Consider the following 13,150-nt stretch of genomic DNA (forward strand, 5'->3'; position numbering starts at 1 on the left):
GATGAAGGGCTGATGCCCGAAATGTTGAGTTCTCCTGCTCCTTGGATGCTGCCTGAAAGGCTGTGCCTTTCCAGTACTACACTCTCAACTACAATCTCCAGCATCTGCAGACCTCACCTTCTCCTAGACTCATTTATTTCTCAAATTTACAGAATGGCTATAGTACAGAAGGGCAGTATTTGGCTTTCTGTCTCCACAAAAATAATCATAGAATCCCTACAGTGTGGAAACAGACTCTTCAGCCTACACCAACTCTCCAAAGAGCAACCTACCCCCCTGCATTTCCCACGGCTAATCCACCTAGCCTGCACAACATTGGACTTTGGAAGGAAACCAGAGCACCCAATGGAAATCCACATAGGCGCAGGGAGAATATGCAAACTTTAAGTTTTAATAAGGTCACTTCGCATTGTTTAAAACTATGTAATACGGACCCAGATTCTTCAGCTACCCTCACTTAAGACAATTCCGCCATCCCAGGAATTAGGCTGGTGAACCTCTGATTACATTAGATTACATTACAGTTTGGAAACAGGCCCTTTCGGCCCAACAAGTCCACACCGACCCGCCGAAGCACAACCCACCCATTCCCCTACATTTACCCCTTTACCTAACACTACGGGCAATTTAGCATGGCCAATTCACCTAACCTGCACATCTTTGGACTGGGAGGAAACCGGAGCACCCAGAAGAAACCCAAGCAGACACGGGGAGAATGTGCAAACTCCATACAGTCAGTCGCCCGAGGCGGGAATTGAACCTGGGTCTCCGGCGCTGTGAGGCAGCAGTGCTAACCACTGTGCCACCGTGCCGCCCACTGCTGCCCACGTTTTATGGTAAGTATGTCATTCCTTTCATAAGAAAACCAAAACTGCGCACAATACTCCAGATGCCGATGTACCGAGGTTCAGTATAATTTCAGCAAGGCAACTTTAGGTTTGTACTGAAATGCCATTCTGACAAAGATCAATATATTATTTGGCTTCTTGTTTGCTTCTATATTTCTGTCTACGTTAGTTTTTCATGAACAAGGGCACTCTGATCCCTTCGGACATCAATTCTTTCCATCTTCTTATCATTTAGGAAATCCTGTCTTTCTGGATGTGTGTGTGCTCACTGAGCTGGAAGGTTCATTTTCAGATGTTTCATCACCATACTAGATAACATTTTCAGTGATGAAAATGTGTTGCTGGAAAAAGGCAGCAGGTCAGGCAGCATCCAAGGAGCAGGAGAATCGACGTTTCGGGCATGAGCCCTTCTTCAGGAGTGAGGAAAGTGTGTCCGGCAGGCTAAGATAAAAGATAGGGAGGAGGGACTTGGGGGAGGGGAGTTGGAAATGCGATAGGTGGAAGGAGGTCAAGGTGAGGGTGATAGGCCGGAGTGGGGGTAGGGGCGGAGAGGTCAGGAAGAAGATTGCAGGTTAGGAAGGCGGTGCTGAGTTCGAGGGATTTGACTGAGACAAGGTGGGGGGAGGGGAAATGAGGAAACTGGAGAAATCTAGCAGGCTAAGATAAAAATGTGAATTGAATTAAATAAATTACTTACTTATTCACAAAGCCAATCCAAATCCTCTTGAAGCCACTTTACATCTTCCTCACAACAAGCATTCCCAGTTAGCTTTGTATCATCTATAAATTTTGAAATATTATGTTTCATCCCAAACTCCAAATGAGTGATATATATTGTGGAGAACTGGCGCCCAAGTACTGATCTTTGCAGTAGCCCATTAGACATAGAATGCCATCATGAGAAAGACCCATTCTTCTCACACTGTTTGCGAATCCATAATTCACAACAGTATATTTCCTCCCATTCCATGTACTTTGATTTTCTTTAAATCATCCTCCTGTGAGACACTTTATCAAAAGCCTAATGAAAATCTAAGTATGCTACAGCCATTGGCTCTCCTTTATTAATTTTGTTAATGAAATTTTCAAAAACCTCCACCTTTATGATTTTCTATTCACCAATCCATTCCAACTATGCACAATCGGATTATTATCAATCAGGTGTTGGTTCCATTCTTTGAGATTCTAACATTTTCCCTACTGTAGATATAAAGGCTATAGTTCTTTATTTTTTTCTCTCTTGTTCCCTTCTTAAATAATAGTGATATTTGCTGCCTTCCAATCACAGAATTATTACAAATTCTTTAGAAATTTGGAAGATAATCATTGCTTACCTCTCTAGCCAACAGTCTGGGATGTAGGCGACTGGGGAGTTCCAGCTTTTTGACCCAGTGACTGTGAAGGAACAATAATACCATTCCAGGTCAGAATGGTGTGTGTCTTGGAGGGGAACTTACAAGTGGTGGTGATCCCAAATATCTTCTGTCCTTGTCCCTTTTGATGATAGAAGTGTGTTTACAAAGGCAGTTAGAAGAGCTTAACGTTGCCCTGCTGGATGACAGTGGGTACAGAGTTTCAGCCAATGTGAAGATGGCATGTTGTTATTCAGGTATTTATTGAATTTAGAATCCATGACAGGATTTGAACCCAGGTCCCCAGAACATTATTAGGGTCTCTGGATTAATAGCTGAAAATGTGTTGCTAGAAAAGCGCAGCAGGTCAGGCAGCATCCAGGGAACAGGAGAATCGACGTTTCGGGCATAAGCCCTTCTTCAGGAATTAATAGTCAAGTGTATCATCTCCCCACTAGTTAATTTAAATTGTAGAACTGTCGTAATGTCAGAAAATTGTATTTTGAAAACTCAATTTTTAAATTATTTTGTTTTTCAGTTACGGGGATGGACTTGTGGATTTCAGTTGTAATAACAGGAGTAGTGTTTACACTATATACAACATTGGTAAGAACATTTTGACTTGAATAGTGTTCTAAGAATTTATAGCCAAATGAGTCCAGCGGCACAAAGATGTGATACATTAAACAATCACACAGCATCAGGTTATAGTCCAACAGTTTTAATTGGAAGCACTAGCTTTCGGAGTGCCGCTCCTTCAAGGACAACCGCCTGGTGAAGGAGTGGCGCTCCAAAAGCTAGTGCTTCCAATTAAACCTGTTGGACCATAACATGGTGTGTGTGATTTTTAACTACCTTGAGAATGTAATTTAAAAGAAGTTCTGGGATTTGCATATCAAAGAACAGAAACCAGCACTATCCCATTTAAAAGATGAAAGATTTAATCTAAAATTTTTAATGTATCACATCTCTGCCACACTGGATTCATTTGGCTATAAATTCTATGATCACGATCTTACTCTCCACAACTACCTGATGAAGGAGAAGCATTCCGAAAGCTAGTGCTTCCAAATAAACCTGTTGGACTATAACCTGGTATTGTCTGATTTTTAACTTTCTCCACCCCAGTCCAAACCCGACATCTCCAAGTCAGTGTTCTAAGAGTTAAAATTAGTAATAGTTGTTTTAATATATTGTTTTTTATTAATTTATGAAATGTGATTGTCACTAACAATGCAAGTGTATGAACATATAAACCAAGAACAAGGTTGGCTTGGCTCATGTCTGCCCAACCATTCAATGGGATCTGATTTTAACTTCAACTCTACACTCCTGCATACTCCCAAAACCTTTCATCCCCTTAGCAATCAAAAAATCTATCTCCCACTGCCTTCAAAATATTTCAGGCTTCTGAATCCACTGCCTGGTTGAGGAAAGGAATTTCAAATACAGTCAAACCTCTGAGAGAGAGAGAAAAAAGTTTCCTCACATGAAGTTTTAAATCAGTAACCCTTTATTTTTAAACTCCAACTCCTAGATTTTTTTCACCACAAGAGGAAACATCCTTTCAACTTTCATCCAGTCAAGTCCCCTCCAGGATCTTACAATTCAATCAAGTCACCTCTGACTCTTCTAAACTCCAGATGATATATGTCTAGCCTGTCGAACTTCTCCTCATTTCTGATATTAGTCTAGTAAACCTTCTCTGAATTGCTTCTAACGCATTAATATGCTTTCCTAAGTTTGGTGACTGGTACTGCAAAAAGTACTCCACATGCAGTCTCAGCAATACTGTGTATAAGTGAAGCATAACCTCCCTACCTTTGCATTCAATTACTCTTGCAATAAACTACAAAACTCTGTGAGCTTTCTTGATTACTTGCTGTACAGACAAGCTAACCTTCTGTGATACAAGCACTGGGACACCCAGATCTCTCTGGATTTCTCAGCTCTGCAACCTCTCACCATTTAGATAACTTTTTTTTATTCTTTCTACCAACATGGACAATTTCGTAATTTCACACATTGTGTATTCTATTTGCTAGAGTCTTTACCCAGTCATTTTCTTACCTATCTTTTTGTTGTCAGAAATATAGCTACCATACCTCAATCCCTTCATCCAAATTATTTATATAAAAGTGTAAAGAGTTGGGGGCCCAACATCCCCTACTACTTGTGCTAGCCTGAACAGGATCCATTTATTCCAACTCTCTGCTTCCTGATAATAAGTCAATCTTCTATTCATGCCAATATGTTGCCACTTAAACCATGAGCTTTTATTTTCCACAACAATCTTTGATTTGGCATCTTATAAAATGCCAACGTAAGTTGCTTCTTCAAAGAACTCTAATAAATTAGTTAAACATGATCACCTCATTAACTTGAACTTATTCAAATGCCCTGTTACACCATTTTAAAATACTTATAATGTTTTCCCTATGCCACATAGTAAGCTAACTGACCTGTAAGTTCCCTGCTTTCTACCTCCCTCTTTTCTTTGAATAAAGGTGTTATATTAACTATTTTCCAATCTAAAGGAACTTTCCATGGATCTAATGAGTTTTGGAAAATTAAAACTAACCCATTAAGAATTCCACTGGCCACTTCATTTAAGATCCAAGAATGAATCCATCAGGATGTGGGGTCTTGTCAACTTGTATTCCACATATCTACTCAGTCGTATTTCCTTAGTAATTGTACGTTTCTTGAGTGCCTCCCTGAATTGGCACAGTGGCCCAGTGGCTAGCACTGCTGCATCACAGTACCAGGGATCCAGGTTTGATTCCTGTCTCGGGCGACTGTCTGTGTACAGTTTGTACATTCTTTCCATGTCTGCATGGGTTTCCTCCGGGTGCTCTGGTTTCCACATTGTAGGGATTCTATGATTCTCCCTTTCAATTCCTGATTTACAGTCATTTCTGGGAAGCCACTTGTATCCTCTCTAGAGGATACCAAGGCAAAATATCTGTTCAATTTAACTCCCGTCTCTTTCTCCTCTATGCCTAATTCTTGAAACTTATTTTCTGTAGGACTAGCACTTATTATGATAACTTTCTTTTTTTATAAATTTCTGAAGGTATTTTCTTCTTATCTGTTTTTATATTTTTGGCTAACTTTCTCTCATACTCTATCTTTTCTCTTTTTTATTAATCTTTTAGTAATTTCTTTTTGACCTGCCACCTATCTTTGCACAACATTTTGACTTTTCTGTGAGTTTGATACTATCTTTGACTTTTCTAGTTAATCACAAATGACAGGTCCATCCCTTAGAATTTTTCCAGTTTGTTTGAAAGTATCTATTTTGCACTTTCTGGAACATCACCTTTAAATATTTGCCATTGCATCTCTATTGATCTATCCCTTAACCTAAGTGGCCAGTTCACTTTTGTTAGCTCTTCTCTCATGCCTTCATAATTGATCTTGTTTTAAATCAAAATAGTAATCTTGGACTTGCATTTCTTTCTCTTTAAACTGTATGTAAAATTCAATCAGATTATTAGAATTAGATTTAGGTTTTATTGTCACATATACTGAAGTACAGAGATACTGGAGTACGTTAAAAATGTACAAAGTCGCCATTCTCTGGCACAATCTTAGGTACAAAGATATAGAACATAGAACATTGCAGTGCAGTACAGGCCCTTCGATGTTGCACTGACCTGTGGGACCAATTTGAACCCCATTTAACCTACACTATACCATTCTCATCCATATACCTATCTAATGACCATTTAAATGCCCTTAAAAGTTGGCGAGTCTACTAGGCAGTGTGTTCTATCTGGATATAAAATTTTAGATATAAAGTAGAAAAATAAAGAAATAAAGTTATAAGTTCAACATTACAGTCCCTCTTAAGCGTTTAGTCATGGGTCTGGATCCAGGCTCTTCCTTGCTGAACTGATACCAGCACCAGTCTTGAGTTCCTTTGCCGCGATGCAGAACCATTTCACCATTCCTCGGCACCATCTTATGTCTACTGATGTGCTGTTGCCGTGAGTCTGTGCTGGGTCAATCTTTGCAATGCACCCTAATGCACAACTGCTGAAGTTGCCAGATCCTGCAATGGGCCCAAATTTGCCTCCCTCCACCAATGGTGGGAACACAATTTCACCTCCTGCGGAGCACAAACTGGACTTACTCTGACATTGCTGCTGCCAGAAACAAACCTCCTCCAATGCACTCAACACCTTGATGGTCGCTACTGCCCAGGGATACTTTCACTGAGGTCAATAAGCATCCAAGGAGCAGGAGAATTGACATTTCGGGCAGAAGCCCTTCTTCAGGGATGAAGAAGGGCTTATGTCCGAAACATCGATTCTCCTGCTCCTTGGATGCTGCCTGACCTTCTGCAGTTTTCCAGCAACACATTTTTCAGCCCTGATCTCCAGCATCTGCACTCCTCATTTTCTCCTGAGGTCAATGAGTAATGCAATCTCATTGGTCACAATCAGATATAGTATAACCTATTTTCTGGCTGGTACCATGTCATGCCGTTCTAAGAATCAGTCTCAAAAATTCAATGAATAACTCCTCTACTATTTCACATCTAATTTTTCCCAGTCTATACGTAGGTTAGAATCCCCTGTGACATTTTCTGTAAACTTTTCACAAGCTTTCAATACTTCTTCCTTGATACCCTGTCTTACCATGTAGTTACTGTTAGGGGGCCTGTACACAACTACACAAGTAAGTTCTTGCCTTTATTATTCTGTATCTCTACCCAGACTGCTTCTATATCCTGGTTTCCTGAACTAAGATCGTCTCTCTTTAACGTGCTAGTATCACCTTTGATTAACACAATTCCTTCACCCTTGCCTATCTTCCTGTCTGAAGTAATTCTATAGAGGCCAGTATCCCATAACCACGTCACTGTTTATTTATACATGGAGAGTCCTTGTCACGGATCTAGCTTCCTCAGAACTAGCGGTCAGAGTGAGCAAAATCTCTGACACTATTTATATCTGTCAACCAGGGCTCCCTGTTTGGACCAGATTAACAGCCCCAATCAGAGAACTCTTATTCCACGAGGTCCATCTGGCTGACATATGCCGTTACAATCATTACATTTTCCTTTCTCAATGTCACATCCGTCAAAACATAGGTCATAATCTAGGTCATCCTACAGCCACGTCTCTGCTCGGGCCATTAGATTTTAATTATTTACTCCAATTTGTACAGTTTGTTCATCTGTTTTGTTTCAAGTGCTACATGCATTCAAATGCAATGCCTTAAGTTTTGTCCTTTTATTAATTTCATTATATACAGTTATATCTGCTAATTTTCTCTTAGATTTACATTTTCCATCCCTTACTGTCATTCTCTATTTATCATTTCCCATGTGAATTTCTTCCTTTTCACTTTCCCACACATTGAACATCCCAAAGTTATGCTGTTGCCCCACTATCATGGCAAGGCAATGGCCTAGTGCTATTATTGCTAGACTATTAATGCAGAAATAAACTAATGTTTTGGGGACTTCGATTTGAATCCAGGCATGGAAGATGGTGGAGCCTTGGTGAATTTCTGCAGTGCATCTTTTAGATGGTACACAATGATGCTGTTGAGCATCAGTAGTGGAGGGAATATGGTGCCAAGTGAGCTACTTTGTCCTAGATGGTGCTGAGCTTCTCGAGTGTTGTTGGAGCTGCACTCATCAGGCAATGGGGAGGATTTCATCACACTCCAGATTTGGGTCTTACAGATTTTGGATAAGCTTTGGAAAGTCAAGACTAAGTTACTCATTGCCATATTCCTAGCTTCTGACCTGCTCTTGTAGCCACAACATTTTATATTGCTGGTGCCCATTATTGCCAATAGTAACCCCTAGGATGTTGATAGTTGAGAAGTCAGAGATGGTAATGCCATTGAATGTCAAGGAGCCGTGGTTAGATTCTCTCATTGGAAACAATCCTCTCACCTTTTTTTAATGTTGCCTTTTACTATCAGAGCAACCATTCCTCATTTTGCATTTGGTCTGTCTTTTTGAAATGTTGAGTGCCCTGGAATATTTATTTTCAAACGTAGTCAAATGATAACCATGTCTCTGTAATAATGATTAGATCTAAAAATTGATATCTATTTGTGCATTTATTTCAATTATTGTATTCAAGATACTTTGCATATTCAGATAAAGAGCCTTTAATATTTTATTTACTATTATTCCATGCATGGACCTTACTTGCCAATATACGTTTCCTGTTAAACTTTTTGCCCCTCCCTGTCCTTAACCCCTTCACTACTGTATTCATTGAATTTTCTAATCTCCCTTCTTCACTCAAACCGTCTCCCACAAACCTCTTCCTCCACCACCCCACATCAATAGGCTGGACAACTTGTTTAAAGCCATATCTGTAGCCCTAGTTACATGATTTGCCAGGACTCAGCTTCCAGCCGTATTTGAGTTGCGTCCATCCTAATAAAACGGCCCCGATTGCTGCCAGTGTTTATTGCCAATGTTCTGTGAATTTAAACCCCTTCTTCCCACACCACATTTAGAGCCGTCACTAAATTCTGACTTGCTTGACCCTGTACCAGTTTGCTCCATGGTTTAGGTATCAATCCAGTGATGAAGAGTTTTGAAGTTCTGTATTTTAATCTTGTCACCAACTCCTCAAACACATTCAGCAGCGCATCATTCCTAGTACTGACTAAATTATGTATCCTATGAGGACCATGACAAGTGGATCCTCCCCCTTGCACTCCAAAATGTTTTCAAACAGTGAGGAAATGCCTATATCCAGGTACCACATAGATAACACAACCATCAGTTCCTGTTCAAGGCTGGAGAAAACAGTTGACTTATCTTAGCTATATTGTTCCTATTTGTACTAAATTCCTTTTCACTCAGGCTGCAGACACTTGGTTCACTATGGTTGTCTAGGACTGCCAAGCATTTCACTGATATGTACAAGTCGTCATGGTACGCCACCATCCCTGCCATGACCAGAATAACCTTTAAGTACTTAATGGTTCAGTTATCTAAAGCAATGGCTTCAGACAAAACATCAGTAGCTGATTGAGCCATAGCCATTTGATGGCATTATTGACTACACCTTCCATTGCTGTGCTAATAATTGAAAGGAACCTGCTGTGGTGCTAATTAGTGTTGAGAGTGTGGTGCTGGAAAAACACAGCAGGGTAGGCAGCATCTGAGGGGCAGGAGAATTGATGTTTCAGACATAAGCCCTTCATCAGGAATGCCCAAAACATTGACTGCAGTGTGTTATGGCCCTACTGCGACCCCTAGGACTCATAACGGCACACAAACCAACAGCCACGCTCAGACAACAACTCACCAGAACGAAGGACCTGATACCCAACATGAGCAAGACAAATGTAGTGTACAAAATACCATGCAAGGACTGCACAAAACACTGTATAGGACAAACAGGAAGACAGCTAACAATCCGCATACATGAACATCAACTAGCCACGAAACGACACGACCAGCTATCCTTAGTAGCCACACACGCAGACAACAAGCAACATGAATTCGACTGGGACAACACTACTATCATAGGGCAAGCCAGACAGAGAACAGCCAGGGAATTCCTAGAGGCATGGCATTCATCCACAAACTCCATCAACAAACACATCGACCTGGACCCAATATACCAACCACTTAAGCGGACAGCTGAAACTGACAACCGGAAGTGGCAGGGACAGACCACTATAAACACCGGAGGAAACATCAAAGAAGCGCTTCGCAGGAGGCTCCCAAGCACTGATGATGTCGCCTAGCCAGGGGACGAAACGTTTGCAACAAAAACTTCCAGTTCGGCGAACAGAACCACAACAACGAGCACCCGAGCTACAAATCTTCGCACAAACTTTGTATAATATATTGTTTCTACTGTTAAGTATCTGTGTAATCCTGCATTGTAGCTTAACCAGGTTAGCACCCCATTTTCAGACATAACCCAGTGCTGGTTGTTGCATGCTCCGCTATACTCCTTATTGAATAGGAGTCCGTTCCCTGGCTTTATGGTGATAGTACAGAGAGGGATATGTCAGAACACAGTTGCTGATCACCCCTCAGTGCCATTAGATCATCGGAATCTAGTCAATAGTAGAGTCACACAACACAGTGGTTGTACTCCACAAGGACTGTGTGGTGGTTGCTGTTATCACTACAGTCATGGACAGATGCATATAACAGTTAGTTTGTGAGGATTAGGTCATGTTGGTATCTCCTTTCTGTCAGCTCTCTTTCACTCAGTCCTGTAAGACAAGGGGAGTGGACTCTTCGCTGGAATGCCATTATTGTCCTTGCTGTCCTCTATCTTCCAAGTGGTGTTTAACATGAAGATGTACTTACTCAGGTGAAAGAAGTAATAATTAATAATAATGATGTTGATAATATTGAGCAAGAGGTTTCTCTTTCCATCATAGACCTGATACTATGAGAATTTATGGGATCTAAAGTCAATATTGAAGTTTTCCACTGTTAGCTGTACATCAGGGTTCCTGCATCTCTGGTTCGTATATCTGGGGACACAGATAGAAGTGCCTCAGATATTGAGTGAAATGTGTGATTCTGTATGCATTGTTATGTCAGGATGTTGCTAAATACATACTTCCCAATTTTGACAAGTTCCCAGGTGTTAATCAGGAGGACTTTACACTGTTGACTGGGAGGGTTTTCCTTTGTCATGTTTCATGCCAACGTCAATAGCAGCTGGCCTATTCAGACTGTTATTCTTATTGAGTTTCTTTTCAAGCAACTTTGCTTACACCTAATAGGCCTGTCAGGTCATTTCAGTGTGTTGTTAAGAGTCAACCACATTGCTAGAATAATATTTGATCAAACCAAGAAATTAAATTTAGTTACTCAAAATCAAATAAATTATGGTCACCATGACGGTTGTCCTAAAAGTCCATGTCTCATATATTAAAGTTGATCTTTCTCTGCACCTTCTCTGACACAGTAACACTATATTCTGCATTCTGTTCTACTATCCTGATGAACTTATGTAAGGTACAATTTGTCTCGTTAGCACACAAAACAATACTTTTCACTGCATCTCAGTATGTGAAACAATAATAAATCCAATCAAATCAAATGATTTCTAGTGTCCTTTAATGAATGTCTTATCCCTCCTGCTTGGGTGGTTATGGGAGTTGTCATGAGAGTCAAGTGGTTAGACTCGCCCAAATTGAGGAGAAATCATGATTGGTTTACATCTGGGGTGCTTTGGGTTCAGGTGACTGTTGGTGTTTTGACACTGGGGCTGTTGTTAGGGGTATGTTGGGAAGGGTGGGGAATAGTGTTGCATTTTATAATTGCCCAGAAGTTAAGAGTAGGTTTTAATCTATCCTATTTTTCTTGAGTAACTGCTTAGATAATGAGTCAACATTGTCCAAATTTTCTAAATCTAATTGAAATTTAGAGCTATTTACAGAAGGATCAAAATGTTTGGTTATTCTCATTGGAAGTTTAAACTTCTCAGGCAGTTCTCAGGTAATCAAATGTGTCAAGACTCCTGGCCAGCTCTGACGCATGGCCCTGATCTTCACTGCTACAATGTCTGTTTTACTTTTGGAGATTTGAGGTCAATGCTTATAGAGTTTTGAAAGGAATTTAAGGGGTAGCTAAAAACTTCTGCTAGTGAGCAAGTCTAGGAGAAAGAAACATAATATTAAAATTAGAGTCAAGCCATTCAGGACAGAAACTAATAAAATCTTCACACAACAGTGTAGAACTGCATCCCACAAAAATACATTCTAATAATATTAACTATGAAGTTTTTGTTAATTTCAAGGCTGTTAAGCAGTATGAGCTAAGGTCTCTGCAATTTGAATAGAGATCAACCATGATGTCATTGAATTGCAAAAGAAACTTGAAGGGCTGTGTGGACTATTCTGTTTATGTATTCCTAATAATGAGAATCAAAAAGGAGAGAATTTAACTTGATTGACACTTCCATTAGGACACGCAGCGCAGTCACTTTCAACATTAGCATCTCTCACTTGGCCACTGAGTTAAATCCATTGTTGTTTGTCATTTCTTCCCAGGGCGGTATTAAAGCTGTTGTCTGGACAGATGTATTCCAGCTGTGCATTATGGTGATTGGTCTTCTGGCTGTGCTGATTAAGGGATCAATCCACGTTGGAAGTTTTGGAAAGATTTGGAACTTGGCACAGGACGGTGGCCGGACTAATCTTTTCGAGTGAGTTTTTTTTCCCTTCAGTTATAGCAAGAAAGAATGTTTCCAATAGAGAGTTAAGGTATTCCTTGTACATCTGGTTGTCAGCTTTTTGTACATACCCTCAATAATAACTTAGCTGCCCCATCAAGAATGAAATTGGCTAAACATTTTGCATTTTGATGTCAACAGAGCACAATATTGGACAAGACAGCATGGTGGTTCAGTGGTTTGCATTGCTGCCTCTCAATGCCAGGGACTCAGGTTTGATTCTAGCCTTGGATAACTGGCAGTGTCTCCCTTTGCATGTGTGAATTTCCTCCCACAGTCCAAGAGTGGGCTGGTTAGGTGGATTGGAATGCTAAATTGTTGTGCAGTGTCCCGGGGTGTATAGACTTGATGGATTGGCCAAGATTTAAAATGGACACCTGAACTGAAAGCTGGAATTTAAATTTCATTCTTAGTGTAATCTCACTTCTCATAAATTGGAAGTGAAAAGTTCATCTGTACTTCTGAAATTTAGCAATCTTCAATATCAATTATACTAGATTAAATAATAAGCAAAATTTTATTTGTTCCAATATAGAATTCGAGTCAGGTCGTATCTTCATAACTGGGTGAATTAAATGGATGGTCAAAAGAAGGAAGTATGGGAATAATAAACTTCACTTATCTAGGGACACCCAAGTCAAGGGAAAAATGACAAAACAAGTGGAACAAAATAGAAGTAGGATCAGAAGTAGTATTTTGTTCGGTGTTATGACCCACTTGGGAAAGTGCACTGATTCTCAAGCTCTACTACTCC

The 13,150-nt window shown here is 40.2% G+C and overlaps 1 protein-coding gene across 1 annotated transcript in view; it reads left to right on the forward strand.

Moving 5' to 3' along the window:
- The window catches only part of LOC122562358 (sodium/iodide cotransporter-like), a 131,662-nt gene that overhangs the window by 52,315 nt on the left and 66,197 nt on the right, over positions 1 to 13,150 (forward strand). The window contains 2 exon segments of the mRNA XM_088000808.1: positions 2,739 to 2,806; positions 12,215 to 12,369. Coding sequence (XP_087856934.1) covers positions 2,739 to 2,806; positions 12,215 to 12,369 — 223 coding nt within the window.

The sequence above is a fragment of the Chiloscyllium plagiosum genome, unplaced genomic scaffold (assembly GCF_037043375.1).
Source record: "Chiloscyllium plagiosum isolate Xiang-an unplaced genomic scaffold, Cpla_swu_hap1 HiC_scaffold_25, whole genome shotgun sequence".
Lineage (NCBI taxonomy): Eukaryota > Metazoa > Chordata > Chondrichthyes > Orectolobiformes > Hemiscylliidae > Chiloscyllium > Chiloscyllium plagiosum.